The sequence below is a fragment of the Canis lupus genome, chromosome 11 (genome assembly GCF_003254725.2).
Source record: "Canis lupus dingo isolate Sandy chromosome 11, ASM325472v2, whole genome shotgun sequence".
NCBI lineage: Eukaryota > Metazoa > Chordata > Mammalia > Carnivora > Canidae > Canis > Canis lupus.
The window spans coordinates 56,902,863-56,921,424 of NC_064253.1; the positions used below are offsets into that span (position 1 = coordinate 56,902,863).

An 18,562-nucleotide genomic window follows, 5' to 3' on the forward strand; every position below is an offset into this window, starting at 1 on the left:
CTTGGAGAGAGGATTAATCCTTTCCCTTCGGGGTAGGTGTTATTTTAGTTTGCACAGGGAAGACTTTTTAAGGAGATGACATTTGAGCTGAACTCTAAATGAAATTAGATTGTTCATCTTGCAGAACATGTATATATTTGGGATGCCTTGAGGCCTAAGATAGAAATGGCACAATAAATCAAGAGAGTGGTGGGAAACGTGAGCAGGATAAGTGGGCAGAGTTGGGAAGGACCTGCAGCATTTGGAATATTTGCGAATTTCATGGTATGACTTAAACGTCCTATGTCTTAATTTGAAAACTTTTCTCTTATAGACACAGATGACACTAGTTTGTTGGGAAAAAAAGATGATGGACTACAGTATCGACCAGATGTGAAAGGTATTGAATCATGATTTTCCAAATTTTGGCCAACTATTGAAATATGGTCACTAGCTGTCCTTAGTAGTAGTGATCCTTCCAATTTTGCTCTCTATGAGAATTTATAGGGTATATTATTAGTAATACTATGAAATGAAATAGGTAAGGTGCTTATTCTCAGTTTATAGAATACTCTCATGTATGCTTTTTTTAAATTAAAACTTTTATTGAGATAATTGCAGATTCACATGCAGTTGCAAGAAATTATACAGAAAGATCCCTCATCTTTGCTATTTAAATCCTCCTTACTTCTTTAGAATCTGCTATTAATGCTTGCCCTCTTTGCACCAGTCTTTGATCCTTCTGCTTGGAATTTTTCCCTTAACTAGTATTCATCCTTAAAGCCTTAGCTTAGAAGTCATTTCCTCTTGGGCAGTATTCATTGATTCCTTAAGTTTAGATTAGGTGCCTCTCTATATACTCTCCTATCCAAACACTTAACCTATGTTAATTATAATTCTCTTTTTTAACTCATCTGTATCCCCCTCTAGGACCTGGGTTTTATGAGGACAGGAGACTGTATCTCTCTTGTTCACTTTTGTATTCCTAATTCTTGGCAGAATGTTTGGCACAGATGTAGGTGCTCCATACTTGTCAAAAGAATGGATACAGCTCAAAGAAACTGTAGGATTTATTTGTACAGAGTGTTACATGTAGTAAAGGTCAGAGTAGCAGGGATTGAATTCCTTGACCTGAAGTCCAATGCTCTTTGATTAATTTGATTCTTACAACTACGGTGAGGGCTAAGGATCAAGGGGAACATTGAGGCTCTGTGAGGTTCTATCTAGAGAACTGAAGCAGGTCTAGATCTTGAGACTCTTATTTTGAGACTTAAATATAATTGCTCTTGCACACATGCATCTTCTATCCATTTGTTGGGTTATAATAATGAAGAATTGTTTTTAGATGTGTAATCCACCTTTTCTGCCTAATTTCTTTCTTTTTTTTTTTTTAAGATTTTATATATTTATTTGATGGAGAGAACACACAAACAGGGAGAGTGGTAGGCAAATGGAGAGGGAGTAGCAGGCTTTACATTAAAAAATATGTAAGGGACGCCTGGGTGGCTCAGTGGTTGAGCGTCTGCCTTCGGCTCAGGACGTGATCCCAGAGTTCCGGAATTGAGTTCTGCATCGGGCTCCCTGTGATGAGCCTGCTGTTCCCTCTGCCTGTGTCTCTGCCTCTCTCTGTGTCGCTCATGAATAAATAAATAAAATCTTAAAATTTTTTAAATGTAAAATGAGAATAATAACAGTACCTATCTCATAATTTTATAAAAATGAAATAGTACAGGGGTGCCTGGCTGGCTCCTTTGGTAAAGTGTCCGACTCTTGGCTTAGACTCAGGTCATGATCTCATGGGTCATGAGATGGAGCCCTGTGTTGGGCTCCGTGCTTAGTTCGGAGTCTGCTTGAGGATTCTCTCTGCCATTCTCCCTCTGCCCCTTCCCCCACTTCACGCTTACACACTCTCTCTAAAATAAATAATTAATCCTAAAAAATTAAATAATACATGTCAAGTGCTTAGAACAGTTTCTGACATACTCATAAGTGCTTAATAAATGGTAGCTGTTATTATCATTGAATAATTTGTTATTTCCCTCACTAGAATCATGTCACACCTGAATCATTTATATCTCATGAGCTCCTGAAATATCAGTTTCCTATGTTGATACAAGTGCTGTATTTAAAATAGAAATCTTCTGTATTCCCGTAGGAGACATAATAGATCAGCCCCGGTTTTATTCTCTATACTGTTAGTACATGACCAGAATATGAAGGCTGTTTTTCAGTAAGTAGAAACTCATACTTAATATTTGGGGAATTGTGTATGCCCCAAATACTTATCTGCCTTTGATAAAATTACAGGGATAATTTAGTGGCTAGGCCACTTTTGAGATACTGATAATTCTTTACACATGAGAATTGATCCATAGGGGCACTTGAGTGGCTCAGTTAAGTGTTTGCCTTTGGCTCAGGTCATGAACCCAGGGTCCTGGGCTCACCCATGTTGGGCTCCCTGCTTAGCAGGGGCCTGCATCTCCCTCTCCTCTGTGATCATGCTATTTTTGTTGCTATGTCTGTCTCTCTTTCAAATAAATAAAATCTTTTTTTTAGAAGAATTGATCTATAACTCATAAAATTATCATCAATAGATATAATTTATTATGTGCCTATATTACACTGGTCATTTTATTAGACTGTTGATGGATAGAAAGATATCTAATACATGACATTCATCTTTAAAGAGCTTTTGATATCATAAGAAATGAATATAATGTAACAAAGTAGAAATTGGTTATTGTCATCAGTGTAGAGTGGTTAAAAGTGTAATAGGCATTCAGAAAAGAAGAGATTACTATTTGGTGGAAGATAGTGAGGATCTGAGAAACTTAATGGAAGAAGTAGATTTTGGACTGAACCTTGAAGGATCTTTGGATTTAACAGAGGTCAAAAGGATATTTAAGGAGAGTAGAAGAGTATGAGCGGAGGTGTGGATGTAAATGTTATGATAGAATGGTAAGGAGTCCTTTTTTGTCTGGAGAGTAGGAGGCTTAAGAGTAGAAGTAGAAGGCGAGAGTAGACTAGAAAGCTTGGGGCCAGATTGTGTAGTATCTTTTTTTTTTAGATTTCATTTATTTATTTAAAATTTTAAAATTTTATTTATTTATCTGAGAGAGAGAGAAAGCATGAGTAAGGGTGGGGGAAAGGGGCAGAGGGAGAGGAAGAGGCAGACTCCCCACTGAGCAGGGAGCCCAGTGTGGCTTGATCCTAGGCCCCAAAATCATGACCTGAGCTGAAGGCACCCAGGTGCCTCAGATTGAATAGTGTCTTTTTTTTTTTTTTTTTTTAAAGATTTTATTTCTTTATTCATGAGAAACACATACAGAGAGAGAGAGAGAGAGCCATAGAGACACAGGCATAGAGAGAAGCAGGCTCCATGCAGGCAGCCTGACGTGGGACTTGATCCTGGGTCTCCAGGATCAGGCCCTGGGCCGAAGGTGGCGCTAAACCGCCGAGCCACCCGGGCTGCCCAGTATAGTGTCTTAAATGTTATGTTGTCCTAGGAAATTTAAACTTTATTTGTAGGCAGTGGAGAATCTTAATATATTTGAAAAAGACAAGGCTGCAAAGTTAACTAGTTGAATGAATGATACCTGGCAGGAATGTTGCAACATTATTATATATACTGGACTGGAGGCAAGGAGATCAGTTACGTAGATTCAAAGGGAATAGACTTGGCTTAGATCAGAGGGATAGAGAGTTCAGATGACTTGGATGATAGATTCTATTTATAGAACTAAGGATGTTGGGAGGGGAAGGTGTTTGAAGTAAGGTAAAGGAGGAGTTGATGGTGGAGGTGATTAATTTTGGAGCTTGAATTTCTTGTGGAATTCTCCAGATGACTTTATTTAACATAAATTTACAAGTCAGTCCTTGGAAATAGAAGTGATAGGTAACTAAGTCTTGAGAATGAGTAAGAGATTATAGAGCAGATTGTTAGATTCTTGCACACCTGAGATAAGGCTAGCATGATCAAGAAACAAAACTTTTCATATCATTTCAATTCATTTATTTTTATTTTTTATTATTTATTTATTTTTTTAAAAAAGATTTTATTTATTTATTCATGAGCGACACAGAGAGAGAAGCAGAGACACAGGCAGAGGGAGAAGCAGGCTCCATGCAGGGAGCCTGACGCGGGGTCCTGGATCCCCAGGATCACGCCCCAGGCCGAAGGTGGCTCAGCTAAACTGCTGAGCTACTGGGGCTGCCCTCATTTCAATTAATTTAAATTTAAATAGCCACATGTGGACTGTGGCTACCATATTGGACAGGGGAGACAAAGAGCATAATGAGAGTTGCAGAAAGTTCTATTAGACAGCATATTACAAAGGAGAGGAGGCTTGATTTAGGATGAAGCAGAATCAGGATCCAGAGACAAACAAGATGACTAGGGTGGCACAGAAGCCAAAACGGAGAGGTCGCATAAAGATATCAGAGGACGAGCATTGACTCTAAAGAGAAGGGAATCATTGGTAATCTTGGACCAAGGAGTTTCTCTTGAGTTATAAATATGAAATCCAAATTGTGAAAGAGTTAAGACATATTCTAGTAGTGATTAGAGGTAAAATGTAGTTGTTTTGTATTTCCCCCCATTTGCTTCTATTTTTTTGTCCTCACAAGCATTTATAGGAGGCCTTTAATAAGTACTTGTGTCCCTGGTACACAAACAAGACTAGGTAGGTAGGGATCTAGGGATGGAGGTTACAAAGTGAAAAGCAGGAATACAACATCAGCAAGAAACTGGACACACATTGGAAGATTGTACTCAGTAGGGAAGAGTTTTTAAAGTCAATCTCTTGGAGAGTAGTGCTCATGAAATGGAACATTTGAATGTCCATGGTGGCTGAATTAGTGCTCTTCTTGAGCTGTTGGGAAACCTGTGGTAAATATTGAAATTATAGTGTTGGAAACTATTGTAGATATTGAAGCCATACAGAGTATGATTGTTGAGCATGAGGTATTTAGGAGATGGGTATGTGATATTTAAAAAACTTGACAATAGAAAATTGCAAACACCATATAAACAGAATAGTGTAATGAACCCTCATGTACCCAATATCCACTTTCAACAGTTTTAAGCATTCTGTCATTCTTATTTTCTCTGTATACCTCTACCCACTTATCATTATTCTTATTTTACAGGTGTTTTTTTGAGGTCTAACTTACATTCAGTGAGATATACGAATGTTAAGGTATCAGTTTTGAAAAATGAATACACTCCATGTATACTACATTTTATCATAGTCTCTAACATTCTCTCTACCCAGGAAGTTCCTCTGTGGGATGTGACATTTCAACGTGGCGGCCACTTTTATCCAAAGGATATTTTCATACAGCCTAAAATCTAACCGTAACAACCTTTTTTATTTCCAAGACATTCTTGCTTCATTCCTGAGCTTCACTTCACCCCCAACCCTCATCCCCTGTTTGGCCTCATCCTCTAAATAGCCTCTCTTCCTGCTGACCAGCGCTACCAGAAATACTGAAATACTGATATTATTTTACCCATTACTTGGTGACTCTCGTTTCTATGTTTTAATATTCTTTTTTTTTTTTTAAAGATTTATTTATTTTGAAAGAGAGTGTGTGCGAGCAGGGGGAGGGGCAGAGCGAGAGAGAATTCTCAAGCAGCCACCCCTCTGTGAATGTGGAGCCTGACATGGGGCTCGATTCCAGGACCCTGAGATCATGACCTGATCTAAATCAAGAATCAGATGCTTAAGCTTAACTGATTGTGCCACTGAGGTGCTCCTCATTTAAATATTTTAATACAGCTCTTTTGATAAGCTCTTTCTAAGGTGGTCTTGAGAAATTGCCCTCATTGAAAGGTAAGACTGAGCCAGTTGCTAGAATCTTGGAATTCTGAGAGTGTGTGTTATGGAGCAGGTAAAGCGTGGGATTGATGAGGATTGATGAGCATGCTGAGGATTTTTAGAAGGCCGTCTGGGTAGATGGCACAGATGCCTAAGAGATGAAGGTCATTGGGAGAGGAGAATGGAATACTGATCTGGAGGTGACAATGGGAAGCACAGCAGGGGAAAGTGGAAGGGAAGGGGATATAGGATGTAATGTGATCCTTGGTATGTCAGGGAAAAGAAAGGAGTACTTCCTAAGGGAAGAATGGCTGAGGAGGTGGATGAGTTTATTTATATCAGAAAATGTATTTCACTGGGCAGTGTGGAAAGGATAGGAAAGGAGGAATTAGGGTTTGTATGGAAAATAGAAGGATTTAGGAATGACAGTGGGAGGTGTTGGAGGGTAGGCAGGCTTTTATACTTACATAGGTAATTTAACCCCATAGGTGGATGGGGTCTTGGGAGACTGGGGTTAGGGAATGCTGTATGGAGGAATAGGTTAGTGACAGAGCTTGGGGTGCAGGGTAGTATAGGGAAAATAAGAGAGAATATACTGAATTACTTAACTGTAGGAATTTGTAGAAATGAGCCAGAGAGTTACTGATGTAGTGGTGATGTGGTTGTTGTGGCCTCAGCAAATGATCTACCAGGTGCATGTCTTGGTTGTTAATAGCAACTCCTTATGCTTTATTTAGGTTGTTCATTGATGCACCAGGACAGCCAGCCAGTGGAACATGCCTTTTGCAGATAGGCCATCTGGTGCTGGGTTTTCTTATAACATCATCGCTTAGAACCATACTCTCCTTTGTATTTGAAAACACTGCCGCTGGTGGTAGATTTGTTTCTGAATGCCTCTGTGGGTGGAAGGAGCCACTGGGTGACCAAGTATACTTTTTATATCTCACACACACAAACATTGTTCAGAGTCGAGCAATTGCAGCTATTGTTCACGGAGCCTGTCACCACTTGCCTAAGGGCATTGTTTGGAGAAGGCCATTCTGTGCCCAATTCTTGCTGTGCGAAGCTACATCTGTGCTGTGGTTTCTGAAACTGTGCTTTATTACATCTTTAAAGCCTTTTTACATTTCCTTTTTGAAGTTAATCTAATTTACTTGGTCCAGAGAGCAGGTGCTTGGACATTCTGCTTTTGTCCATTCCCTATGCATCTCCCAACGTAGTTTGGTGAAATAATAGTGTGATGGTTAAGAGCTTGCTCTGTGGAATCAGACTTGGTCTACACTTAAAGGCTGTGGCCTGGTTTCTCAGAACCTCAATGATCATGTCTATACAGTGGGGGGGACACTAATATCTACTGCCTAGGATTACTCTGATTTTTAAATGCTATATCTCTGAATTTTTGTCGATGTTATTATGATGATTGTCAGTATTTTTATTTTCTGTTTTCATTGTTGGTACCTGGCTGTGGTCAAAGGTCTCACTATTGGTGAGTCTCCCTGTAATCTACATCATGTTTAATGTGGCTAATAAGTGGTATCAATAGGGTATTCATCCATTCAATAGTTATTCCTCATGCGCCCTTTTTGTGTCAGGTGCTTTCACATATTTGTGTTATTATTTGATCCTTATCACAACCATGTTATTCTCATTTTGCAGATGAAGAAGCTGAAGCTGTGAGTTTGTGGCATGTAGAATGGCAGAGCAAGGACTAGAATTCAGGCTTTCTGACTCTAAGCCCTGCTGCTCTTTTTCTTATATCACAGCTATTCCAGAATACGCTTCTGCTCCTTTGCTTTCTTTACTTAATTTCCTTCGGAACTTTAATGTACTCTCAGCCATCACCTTGGTGAACATTTGTTCTCTAGCCTTGATTTAGAGCTTAATCTTAAGTGCTTGTTTCATATATTCATATGTAGTGCCTGGAATATAATAAGTGCTTAATAAATACTTTGGATGACTAGAGGTCTCAATTTGAACTCAGCTTACTACATTTGCTCTACTGAACCCTCCTGTCTTTAGACTCATATTTAGAGTCATTTTTTGCCAATTTTTAAAATTCTGGTAAAATCTATAAAACAGAATTTACCATTTTAACCATTTTTAAGTGCACAGCTCAGTACTATTAAATGCATTCATGATGTGCAACCACCACTACCATCCATTTCTAGAGCTCTTTCATCTGTGTTTTTTAAAGATTCATTTATTCACTTCAGAGAGAGTGCATGCACATGGGGGCAGTAGCAGAGGCAGGGAGAGAGAGAGAATCCTAAAGCAGACTCCCCACTAAGCATGGAGCCCCAGGTGGGACTTAATCTCATGACCTTGAGATCATGACCTGAGAAACCAAGTGTCAGATGCTAAGCATCTGAGGCCACCCAGAGGCCCTAGAGCCCTTTCATCTTGTAAAACAAGCTATACTCAATAAATAATAGCTTCCCACTTACTCTTCCTCTCAGCTCCAGCAGCTATCGTTCTTTTTGTTTCTATAATTTTGGCTACTCCAAGTACCTCATACAAGTTGAATCCTATAGTGTTTGTCTTTTTGTGACTGACTTATTTCAGTGAGCATAATGTCCTCAAGATTAATCTGTGTTATAGTATAAGTCAGAATTTCCTTTTTGAGGTTGAATAGTGTTCCATCAAATGTATGGACTGTGTTTTATTTATCATTCATTGATGGACATTTGTGTTGGTTTTCACATTTCAGCTATTATGAATATTGCTGTGAATATGGGTATATAGTTGCTCTTTGAACCCTGCAGTTCTTTTGCGTATATCCCCAGAAATGGAATTGCTGGGTCATATGGTAATTATATATTTAATTTTTTGAGGAACCACCATACTGTTTTCCACAGTGGCTATGTCATACATTCTCATCAGCAGTGCACAAAGGTTTTAATTTCTTCACATGATTGCCGACACTTAATTATTTTTATTTTTCGATAATAGTCATTCTAATGGGTGGGGGTGCTGTCTTGTAGTTTTGATTTGCATTTGTCTAATGATTAGTGATGTTGAGCATCTTTCATGTGTTTATTGACCTTATTTTCTTTGAATTCATGCATATTTTCTTTCCTTTTGCATAATTCTGTATTAAAAGCATCTTCAATGAAGTTAGTCCTGTTCTGCTAAATGCCTAAAGTACATTGAAGGAGTTAATGCTGGATACTACTTGTAAAGATGGTTGTTGCAAACTATCTAAAGAATGGTCTTGGGGATGTTTGACCTAAAGAAAAAAAAATTGTTGGATGGGGATGTTATGGGGTAAACAGATATGGGGAAATCAGTAGCTAAAGAAAGATTTCATTTAACATAAGGCACATTTGATAATATTGGAATTGTGTTGAGTTCTTTACCTCTGGAAAGTGGTAAAGTAGAAACAGGATCTCAGGGTTGTAACTAAAGGGATTCCTTTATCAGACCAGATGGCCCTCAAAGGCTCTTCCAGTTCTGAGTTGCTGAGGGCTCATTCCAGAGCACCTTCAAGCTGAATTTATTTTTTCTCTATCTCTAGTATTTATTCTTACTGCTAAGCTCTAGCTCAGCTTTTCATTGCCACAGGTTTGGATTATGTAGTAACTTCCTAATTGGTCACCTGGTCTTTCTAGTTACCCTGCCTCTTTATCTTGTATGCTTTTAGACAATTAAATTTCTGAACAGTTTTTTAATGTATAATTTTCATGCCACTAAGTTCACCTGTTTGAAGTGTGCAATTTAGTTTTTTTTTTTTTTTTTTTTTTTTACGACACAGAGAGAGGCAGAGATATATTTATTTATGAGAGACACAGAAAGAGAGGCTGAGGGAGAAGCAGGCTCCCCACAGGATCACACCCTGAGTCAAAGGCAAGTGCTCAACCACTGAGTCACCCAGGCATCCCTGAAATTCAGTTTTTTAAAATTAAAAAAAAAATTTTTAAAAAGTCTCTACACCTAACGTGGGCTGGAACTCAGCCCCCAACTCTACGGACCCGGCCAGCCAGGTGCCCTCAGTTTAATTTTTTTTTAAAAAGTATATTTAGAATTACATAAGCATCTCATCAGAATCAAATTTTAGGCCATTTTCATTATCCCCAAAAGAAACCTGACACCCATTAGCAGTCACTCCCCATTCCACCTAACCACCAGCCCTTGGCAACCACTCTCAAAAGATATAAAACGTGACTTTCATTGTGTTATTCTCCAGCTAGGCGGCCTTCAATGTCTTCCTTGTCCATATGACTGAGAACACATTTCTCGGGGTATCTGGGTGGCTCAGTTGGTTAAGTGTCTGACTCATGGTTTGGCTCAGGCCATGATCTCAGGGTTATGAGATCAAGCTCAATGTCCAGCTCTGCACTCAGCAGGGAGTCTGCTAAAGATTTTCTCCTTCTTCTCCCTTACCTCAAATAGATAAATCTTTAAAAAAAAAAAAAAAGAAAAGAAAACATTTATCACCTGGCATTCATAATTTTCCATAATCTGATTTTAGCTTATTTTTCCAACTTTGACTTACACCCTTCCCCAATTTGAATATACAGCTCTGGACTAAAGTTCATCTACTTCCTGTTTTTGTTGGGAATGCTGTGTGCATTTTACCTTCCTTTTGGTTTCCACTCTTCTATCTAAATAAGTCTGATTATATAAATTCCACTCTTCTACCTAAATAAATCTAAATATATGCTGAGACCTTACTTGAGTCCTGTCCTTTCTATGAATCCTTCCTTGAGTAATATCACCTACAGTAAGCTCTCTTTTAAACTTGAACCTCTTGTAGAACCTCTCGTACATAGAGCCTTGTATTGTAAAAAAAAAACCTTTTGTCATTTAATGTTAACTATCATATAGGAACTCTTACATTGTATTTTTCAGCTTTGTGTGTGTATATGTTGATTCCCTGAATTGATGATAAGCTTATTAAGGGCAGGGACCATGTATACTTTTTCTTTATATCTTCTGTAGCTTAGCTGAGCATATGGCTGTGCACAGAAATAGTATGTAAGAATAATGGAATGAATAAAGCCAGCATTGAGCGGAATGCTAAATTTGGACTCTGTGACAGCCACAGACTTCACATCCTTACTGGATATGTCTGTGTTTTTACCAGCTGAGCTATCCGAGCTCACCTATGTCCATGCTTTTACATGGCTTTGCTTTGTCTAGAGCCTGATGCCACGTTCCTTCTACTGGTGCTATACTTTGTTTACTAATTTCTCAAAATCCTGTTCTTGATTTAGTTAACTTTCTCTTATTCCTGTGATGTAGCTGGATTCTCTGATAGCTTTCAGTTCTGCATTCTTGAAATTTCCTGCTGTTTATAGGGCTTTCTTATGGTAGTTTAGTGCACTACCACAGCCTCTATAGACCTATAGAGTACCATTATTATATGCATTGTAAGATCTTATTATTATAGGTTGGTACATAACCTTAGTCTCTGTAGTCCTATTATTATGTACTTGGTGGTGTAACACACCATGAAAGTATCATGTTCTGAGAAGATGCAGGATGATGAGTGCTATGGGAGACAGTTGCATTCCTCAAGTCACTTATGGGTTGATTGCAAATGTAGAGCAGCACTTTTAATTTGAAACCATGGCAAGAAAAGTACTATGTTTTAAGTGTTAGGAGTTATACAGAAATGAATACTAGATTCTTAAGGCGCTCACAGTCTCATGGTGTAGAGACTAAGTTTAAAAACCCAAATGGCCCAAAACAAACAAACAAACAAACAAACAAACAAACAAACAAACCCAAATGGTTGTAAGACAATATTACGAGTATTGTAGTGGAGAAGTGGATGCCCAGGATTATAGCAGCCCCAAAGGATGGTTTGATTTCTTCCGCCATCACAGAATTATAGTTTGGGAGCGGGAGGAGACCTTATGAGCCCTTCAAGGGCAGGATATTTTTCTGTCCCCAGCACCTAGCGGAGTGCCTGGCATATGGAAGATAGTCAATAAAGGATAAATGAGTAGTCATCTGTACTGTTGCTGTCTTATATGGTGGCTACTAGCAGCATGTAGATATCGAGTACATGAAACATGGCCAGTTGAAATCGAGATGTGCTGGAGTGTTAAGTACTCATCGGATTTTAAAGATTTAAAGACAATGTAAAAAGAAATCACAATTTTTTATATTGATTATATGTTGAAATGATACTTATTTGATATATTAGATTAAATGTATGATTAAAATCAATTTACCTATTTTCTTTTTACTTTTAAAAAATATGTTTACTAGAAACATATTTTCATATCAGACAATGCTGATTTTAGCTGCCTTAGAGAAACGATGTGATTTGACCAAGGTTGCAAAATAGCAGAAATACCTTAAAGTTGAGAATTTGCATGTTGGATTTCTTGACTTCTGGTTCAGCTTTCTTCATAGCCATAAATTAGTACAATGTAAATATATAAATTTTGAGGTAAAATGGCATCAGTTTGGTTTTGTTAGAGATGACCCAATCTTTCTGCTTTAGTTGTCCTATCATTGAGCCTAATAATTGTTAGACTTTTTTTTTGTTTGTGTGTACATTTCAGTCTCCAGAAAACTTGCATTTTTCTGTTTTATTCACACTTGGTACCTCTATTCCCACTTCTCCCTTGTTCTTCCCCTTTTCTACACATATACATTCACACAGCCTCCTATTGTATTCCTTCTTAATTTGTTTCCATTAGTACTTTTCAAATTATATCAATACCTTTATTTATATTTGGGGAGATAACCTTTGCTGTTACAAGATGTGCTGTATAGACAGCTGATTCTTTTAGTGGTCTTGTACACGCATGAATTATCTCACATTATCCTCTCAACCCCGTAAAGTATAGGTCCTGTTATTATCCTGACTTTATAGTTATGGAATCTCAGTCTTAGAGTGGTACACTCAAGGTCACACAGCTAATAATGCACAGAATTTAAGCTAGAACTATTAGAAACTGACAGGAAACTGGGAATGTTTCCTACAGAAGGACAGACCTATCAACATGGGGGACTCTTGAGTCTGTAGAGCTGAGGATAAATGTATGTATGTATGTATGTATGTATGTATATACCAGAAAAAAAAGTTTAAAAATCCATTGCAGAATGTGTGAGTATATGAATGAGTGAGTAGTATGTGCGTATGCAAGTACAAGAGAGAGACAGAGACAGAGCGGGTGGGGAGAAAGGGATAGAGAGAATGAATGCATGAAGTTGATTTTGAGGACTAGGTCTTCATGCTTCCATCTTTCCTGCTCTTACTCTCCTGATTCTTAAAATTTCCTTTCCATCCCTTTTTCCTTCTTTCTTCTTTCCTCCTTCCCTCCCTTCTTCCCTTCCATCCTCCCTTCCTTTCTTTTCTCTCTCTCTCTCTTTTTTCTTTCTGTGAGAAAGACGAGATGGGGGAGGGACAGAGGTAGAGAGAGAATCCCAAGCAGGCACCACGCCTCAGCCTGGAGCCCCACTCGGGGCTCTCTCTCATGACCTTGAAATCATGACCTGAGCCAAAATAAAAAATCAGATGCTCAACCGACTGAGCCACCCAGGCACCCCTCTCTTCCCATTTCTGACTTGAAATTACTCACCATACTCCCATTTTCTTTATTCAGCTCAGCTCAGTTCAAATTGATATACCTAAGTCTGAACAGATGTTCATCCACCTGTTTACAATGGTTCTCTTTTGATAGAGGGGTTTCAGGTGATTTAAAGTTTTATTTATTTTCTATATTATTTGAATTTTTTATACAATAACATACTAAGAAAAACCAGATTAAAAAAACAGCAAAGCTATTTTTCATTTTGAAGAAAAAAATCAATACACTTGATAATTTTCATTCCAAACATAAACCTTACATCTTAAGATTCCCATAACCTACTCTCTGCCATTCCAGTCTTTTTGGCTTCTATTTCATAATCCTCAGGTAAATGATTAGAGTAAGTCTCCAAAGACCAATGCTGTAATATTCTTGGTCATAGAGATGAGCTTTCTTGTAGAGGTAGTATTTATTTCTTTAGCCAAGATATTTGTGTTTTCTGGGGACAGATTGTAAACAACAGTAGCTCATCCTGCAACTGTTTTTAAATGCTTTAAATCTAAATAGTGTATTTGCTGTGTTTATGTCATAATGAGACCTTGGCCCTATCTGATAATTTTCTTTTCCAAATTACCCTGCACATTTATTTGTTGTCAGAACTTCTGAGAAGTCCCTATTTTTCAGTTTGCTTTTCACTGTTTATTGACCCAGTTTATGTTCTTTTAAGATGCTAGTGATCAAAGAGAAGATGTTTATATTGGAAACCACATGCCTTGCCCTGAAAACCTCAATGGTTACTGCATCCATGGGAAATGTGAATTCGTCTATTCGACTCAGAAGGCTTCTTGTAGGTAGGTCAACACCTCAAGGTCAGAGGTGAGGAATTTTTCCCTTCAGTCACTGCCCTGTAGAAAACCATGAAATCTGGATTAAATATTACCAAAACATAATATTTATTTGCAATTGAGTCAAAAAATAAATTAGCATCATTTGGAAAAAGGTGGCAAGTATATGCAAAATCAAAACCAGATGTCATATTAGGGTTTTAAGATAATAGGCTTAACATTTTTAATACATTTTTCATATAAAAATAGGCCATATTCCAGCACTATTTTGGTTTTTAGGCAATCTGTCACAAGGTGATTTAGGGACTAAAGAATGTGTTCAGAATAGAGCACATGTAACTCAAATAAAACATATACGAAAATAGATTTCTAAAAATAAGGGGATGGGGATGTGGAACCAGGTGTGAGGAGAGAAGTGGAATTGGGAAGAGTATAAATCTTCTACTGTCTGATGCCAGAGAGGTTATGTGACTTGTTCAAGGTTAGCCCCAGCAAATCTAGATCTCATATTTCCTAACTCTCAGCCTAATGATCATAATGCTCTTTGCTGTTCGGTGTCTGTTGGCTGGTAGTACTTCTTGGCTGCTGTTGGGAGCTCATCCCCTACCAGGTTGGTCTCATTAGCCAGGTAATGTTTCCACAGACAAGGGGAGATTGTTGTTTTGCTCACTCCTGCCTCCTGCAGTTTGGCGAGAATCTGTTTTTTCCTTTTTTAGTCAAAACATCAGTGATGTTTATACTCAAAGTGTGGCCTACAAGCTGCCTAGTTAGCATTCTGCACTGCAGTCCATTCATTCTCCTTCTGTCCTAGATGCCAGCTTTTGACTGCCCCTCTTCTCTTTACATTGTCAGTACCCCCCCCATCTTATATCTGAGTTCACAGAGAACACTGAAGCAATATGAAGAAAACTCCCACAGACTTTTTACTCTCACCTACCAGAAATACTCCCCCCTTTTCTGTGTTTCATATATTCTTATATAAATACATACCTATATACATAATTTAAATATATTAATATTTTCATTTCTTCTATCTTGGAAAAAAAATCCCTCACTCTCCTATAAGCCACCATCCCATTTCTTTTCTTTGTAGAACTCAAAAGAGTTGTCTGTGCTCTGTTTCCAGCTCCTGACTTCCCATCTTTCTTGAATCCATCCGAATAAGCTTTTCAACAACCAGTAGCATTTGATAAGGTTGGTTGCTCTCTTGTGTGTTGTGATGTGCATTCTTCACTTGGCTCTAGGGATTGCAGTCTCTCTCCGTTTTCTGCTACCTCACTGGCCATTCCTTTGCATCTTCTTGGCTGCTTCCCCTTTGCTGCCTGACCTCAGAGTGTTGGAGTGCCCCAAGGTCTAGCCTTGGTCCTCTTCCTTAGTGATGCTATCCAAGCGTTGAGGCTTTCCATGACATATGCTGATGGTTCTACTTTGCATAAATCCCAGGCCTGTGTCCTCAACTTGAGACTCATAGATTCATAGAACTCTCCCTCCTTTTTGTTTTTGTGTGGATGTTTTGACTCAACTTCAATAGGACCTAAGCTGATCTCCTGCTCTGCCTTTTCTCCCCTAAATCTGTTTTATCTGCAACCTTCTTCATGTCACTTGATGCCAACTCCACTTTTTCCTTTGTTCAGATAAAGCGCTTTTTTTTTTTTTAAGATTTTATTTATTTATTCATGAGAGACACACAGATAGAAAGGCAGAGACCTGGGCAGAGGGAGAAGCAGGCTCCATACAGGCAACCCGACGTGGGGCTTGATCCCAGGTCACCAGGATCAGGCCCCGGGCTGAAGACAGTGCTAAGCTGCTGAGCCACCCAGGCTGCCCCAGATAAAGCACTTCTGATAGATCTTTGACTTTTCTCTCTCATACTCCATACCCAGTCAGTTGAGAAATCTTATTGTCTATATTTTCACAATATATCCAGAATTTGAGTTCTTCTTATGATAGCCCCTGCTATTCCTAGTCCAGGCCACCATTTTTTTCTCTCTGGCATTATTGCAACAGCCTCTCCAGTTGTATTCTACAGTTCATATTCAACACAGCAGCTGGATGGAGACTTTGCAAATGAAAGTCATTTTAGGTCATTTCTCTGCTAAACCTTCTCAGTGGCTCCTCTTATCTCACTGAGTGCAGAAGCCTTACACAATTTGGCTCCTTCACCTCTGTCTTGGTCCCCTGCTTCCCTTCCTCTAGCCCACTCCATGCCCACCACACTTTCTATTCTTGGACATGCCTGTGTTCATGCTTCCTCCTCAGGGTCTTTGCACTGACTCTTTTTTTATCTGATATGTTCTTCTTCCTGTTGTCGACATAGCAGATTCCCTCACCTCCTTCATATCTTCACTCACATGTCACCTTCATAAGGAAGAATATCCTGACCATTTGTTAAAATTGCATCCTTCCCTTCCTAGCCTGTAACTGGCACTCATAATTTCCTTAACTATCTCTCTTCTCTCTCTCTGTGTAGTACATATCAGCTTCTAAGATAACCATTACTTATCATGTTTATTGACCCTCCCTCCCCCAATTAGAGATTAACCAGATCAGGGTTTTTCATTTGTTTTGCTTACTAATGTATCCAGGTACCCACTACAGTACTTGGCACATGTCAGATGCTCAGTAAATGGATGGGTGGATGAATCAGCACGTAAGGCCGTAGTAGTGAATGAGATTATTATGGAGGACCTGTGGATGTAGAGGACCAAATGCCTGGATCTGCCTTTAATCAATAACAGAAGAAGTAGTAATAACCTAGAAGTTATTACTTCAGATATTTGGAGAGCATAATCCAAAAATCAGTTGCAGAAAATAATATCCAAAGAGGATTGCCTGAATGATATATGGCCTATGCATTCTTCTTGATATTCTGATTTTAATCTTTGGATTAAGCTAAACTGTCAGCTGCGTATCTAGGACAGTGTTATAGCTCCCTTTAGAACTGTTTTTATTTTATTGAGCTTTGGCTTTTCACCATTAGCCTACCACAAAAGACATTATTTTAAAAATCCTATAAGACTTTATTATATTGTTGAATTTATTATATTATTGAGGATGATGTTCTATGTATAAGAAAGTACTCTCTTTAAATCAGGACCAATGAGATAAAATCTCCTTTGAATCTAATAATAGTAGTCACTGTGATTTTTTGAACAACTGGTTTGATTTTATTTTGTGGGGATTGTATTTTATGTTAATAAGTTTACCACTTTTTTTCATTTGTTATTTATTTTTAGGATTTTATTTATTTATATGAAAGAGAGAACATTTGCATATGTCAGTGGAAGGGGGCAGAGAGGAAAAAACAGATTCCCCTTTGTGCAGGGAGCCCCACTTGGGGCTTGATCCTAGGACTTCAGGATCATGATGTGAGCTAAAGACAGTTAGATGCCTAACCCGACTGAGCCACCCAGGCGCCCCTCTTTTTTTTTTTTTTTTTTTTTTTAAACCAGTGGTTTTAGGCGCCTGGGTGGCTCAGTGGTTGAGTGTTTCCTTTGGCTCAGGTCATGATCCTGGGGTCCTGGGATCGAGTCCCATATCAGGTTCCCCATAGGGAGCCTTCTTCTTCCTCTGCTTATGTCTCTGCCTCTCTCTCTTATGAATAAATAAAATCTTAAAAAAAAAAAAACAGTGGTTTTTTAGTTTTTAGTATTTTTTTTCAGTTTTGCAGTCACCACAATCAATTTTAGAACATTTCATCACCCCCAGAAGAAACTCTGTGCCCTTTAGCTATTACTCCCAAATCTCCCTATCACCCTTCGTCTTAGACAATCACTAATCTATTTTGTCACTGTACATCTGCCTGTTCTGGACATTTCATTTAAGTGGACTTGTATAACATGGTCTTCTGTGTCTGGCTTTTTTCACATAATGTTTTCAAGGTTTATCCACATTGTAGCATGTGTCAGTATTTTGTTCCTTCTAATACCACATTTTGTAATCTGCTTACCAATTGATGAGTGTTTGGATTGTTTCCACTTTTTTGGCTATTAATGAGTGATAGCCCTGAATAATTGTTTGCAAGTTTTTCCATGGAATTGTGTTACTTTCAGCTGGGTAAGTGTCCAGGAATGGAATTGCTGGGCCAAATGGTAACTCTGTGTTTAACTCTTGAGGACTGCTAGACTGTTCTCCAAAGTGGCTTGGCCATTTTTCATTCCCTACAGTATCTTTGCCAACCGATATTATCTGACTTTTTGATTCTGGCCATTCTACTGGGTATGGAGTGGTATCTAATTGTGGTTTTGATATGCATTTCCACAATGAATAATGATATGTTGCTTTCTTTTCATGTGTTTATTTGCCATTTATAGATCTTGGTTGGAAAAATGTCTGTTCAGAATCTTTTGCCCATTTTGTAATTTTTTTCTTTTTGTTAATGAGTTTGCAATAGTTTTTAATTTTTTTAATTTTATTTTTTTTCTAAAGATTT

At 38.3% G+C, this 18,562-nt stretch overlaps 1 protein-coding gene across 2 annotated transcripts in view; it reads left to right on the forward strand.

Annotated features, from left to right (window-relative positions):
- Positions 1 to 18,562, forward strand: part of TMEFF1 (transmembrane protein with EGF like and two follistatin like domains 1) — a 79,716-nt gene that overhangs the window by 54,726 nt on the left and 6,428 nt on the right. The window contains exons 7-8 of one of the 2 annotated variants that reach the window (XM_025433369.2): positions 314 to 379; positions 14,013 to 14,136. In XM_025433369.2, the coding sequence (XP_025289154.1) occupies positions 314 to 379; positions 14,013 to 14,136 (190 nt within the window). The remainder of the gene's footprint in view (positions 1 to 313; positions 380 to 14,012; positions 14,137 to 18,562) is intronic. The other variant, XM_025433370.2, reaches the window with a different exon arrangement.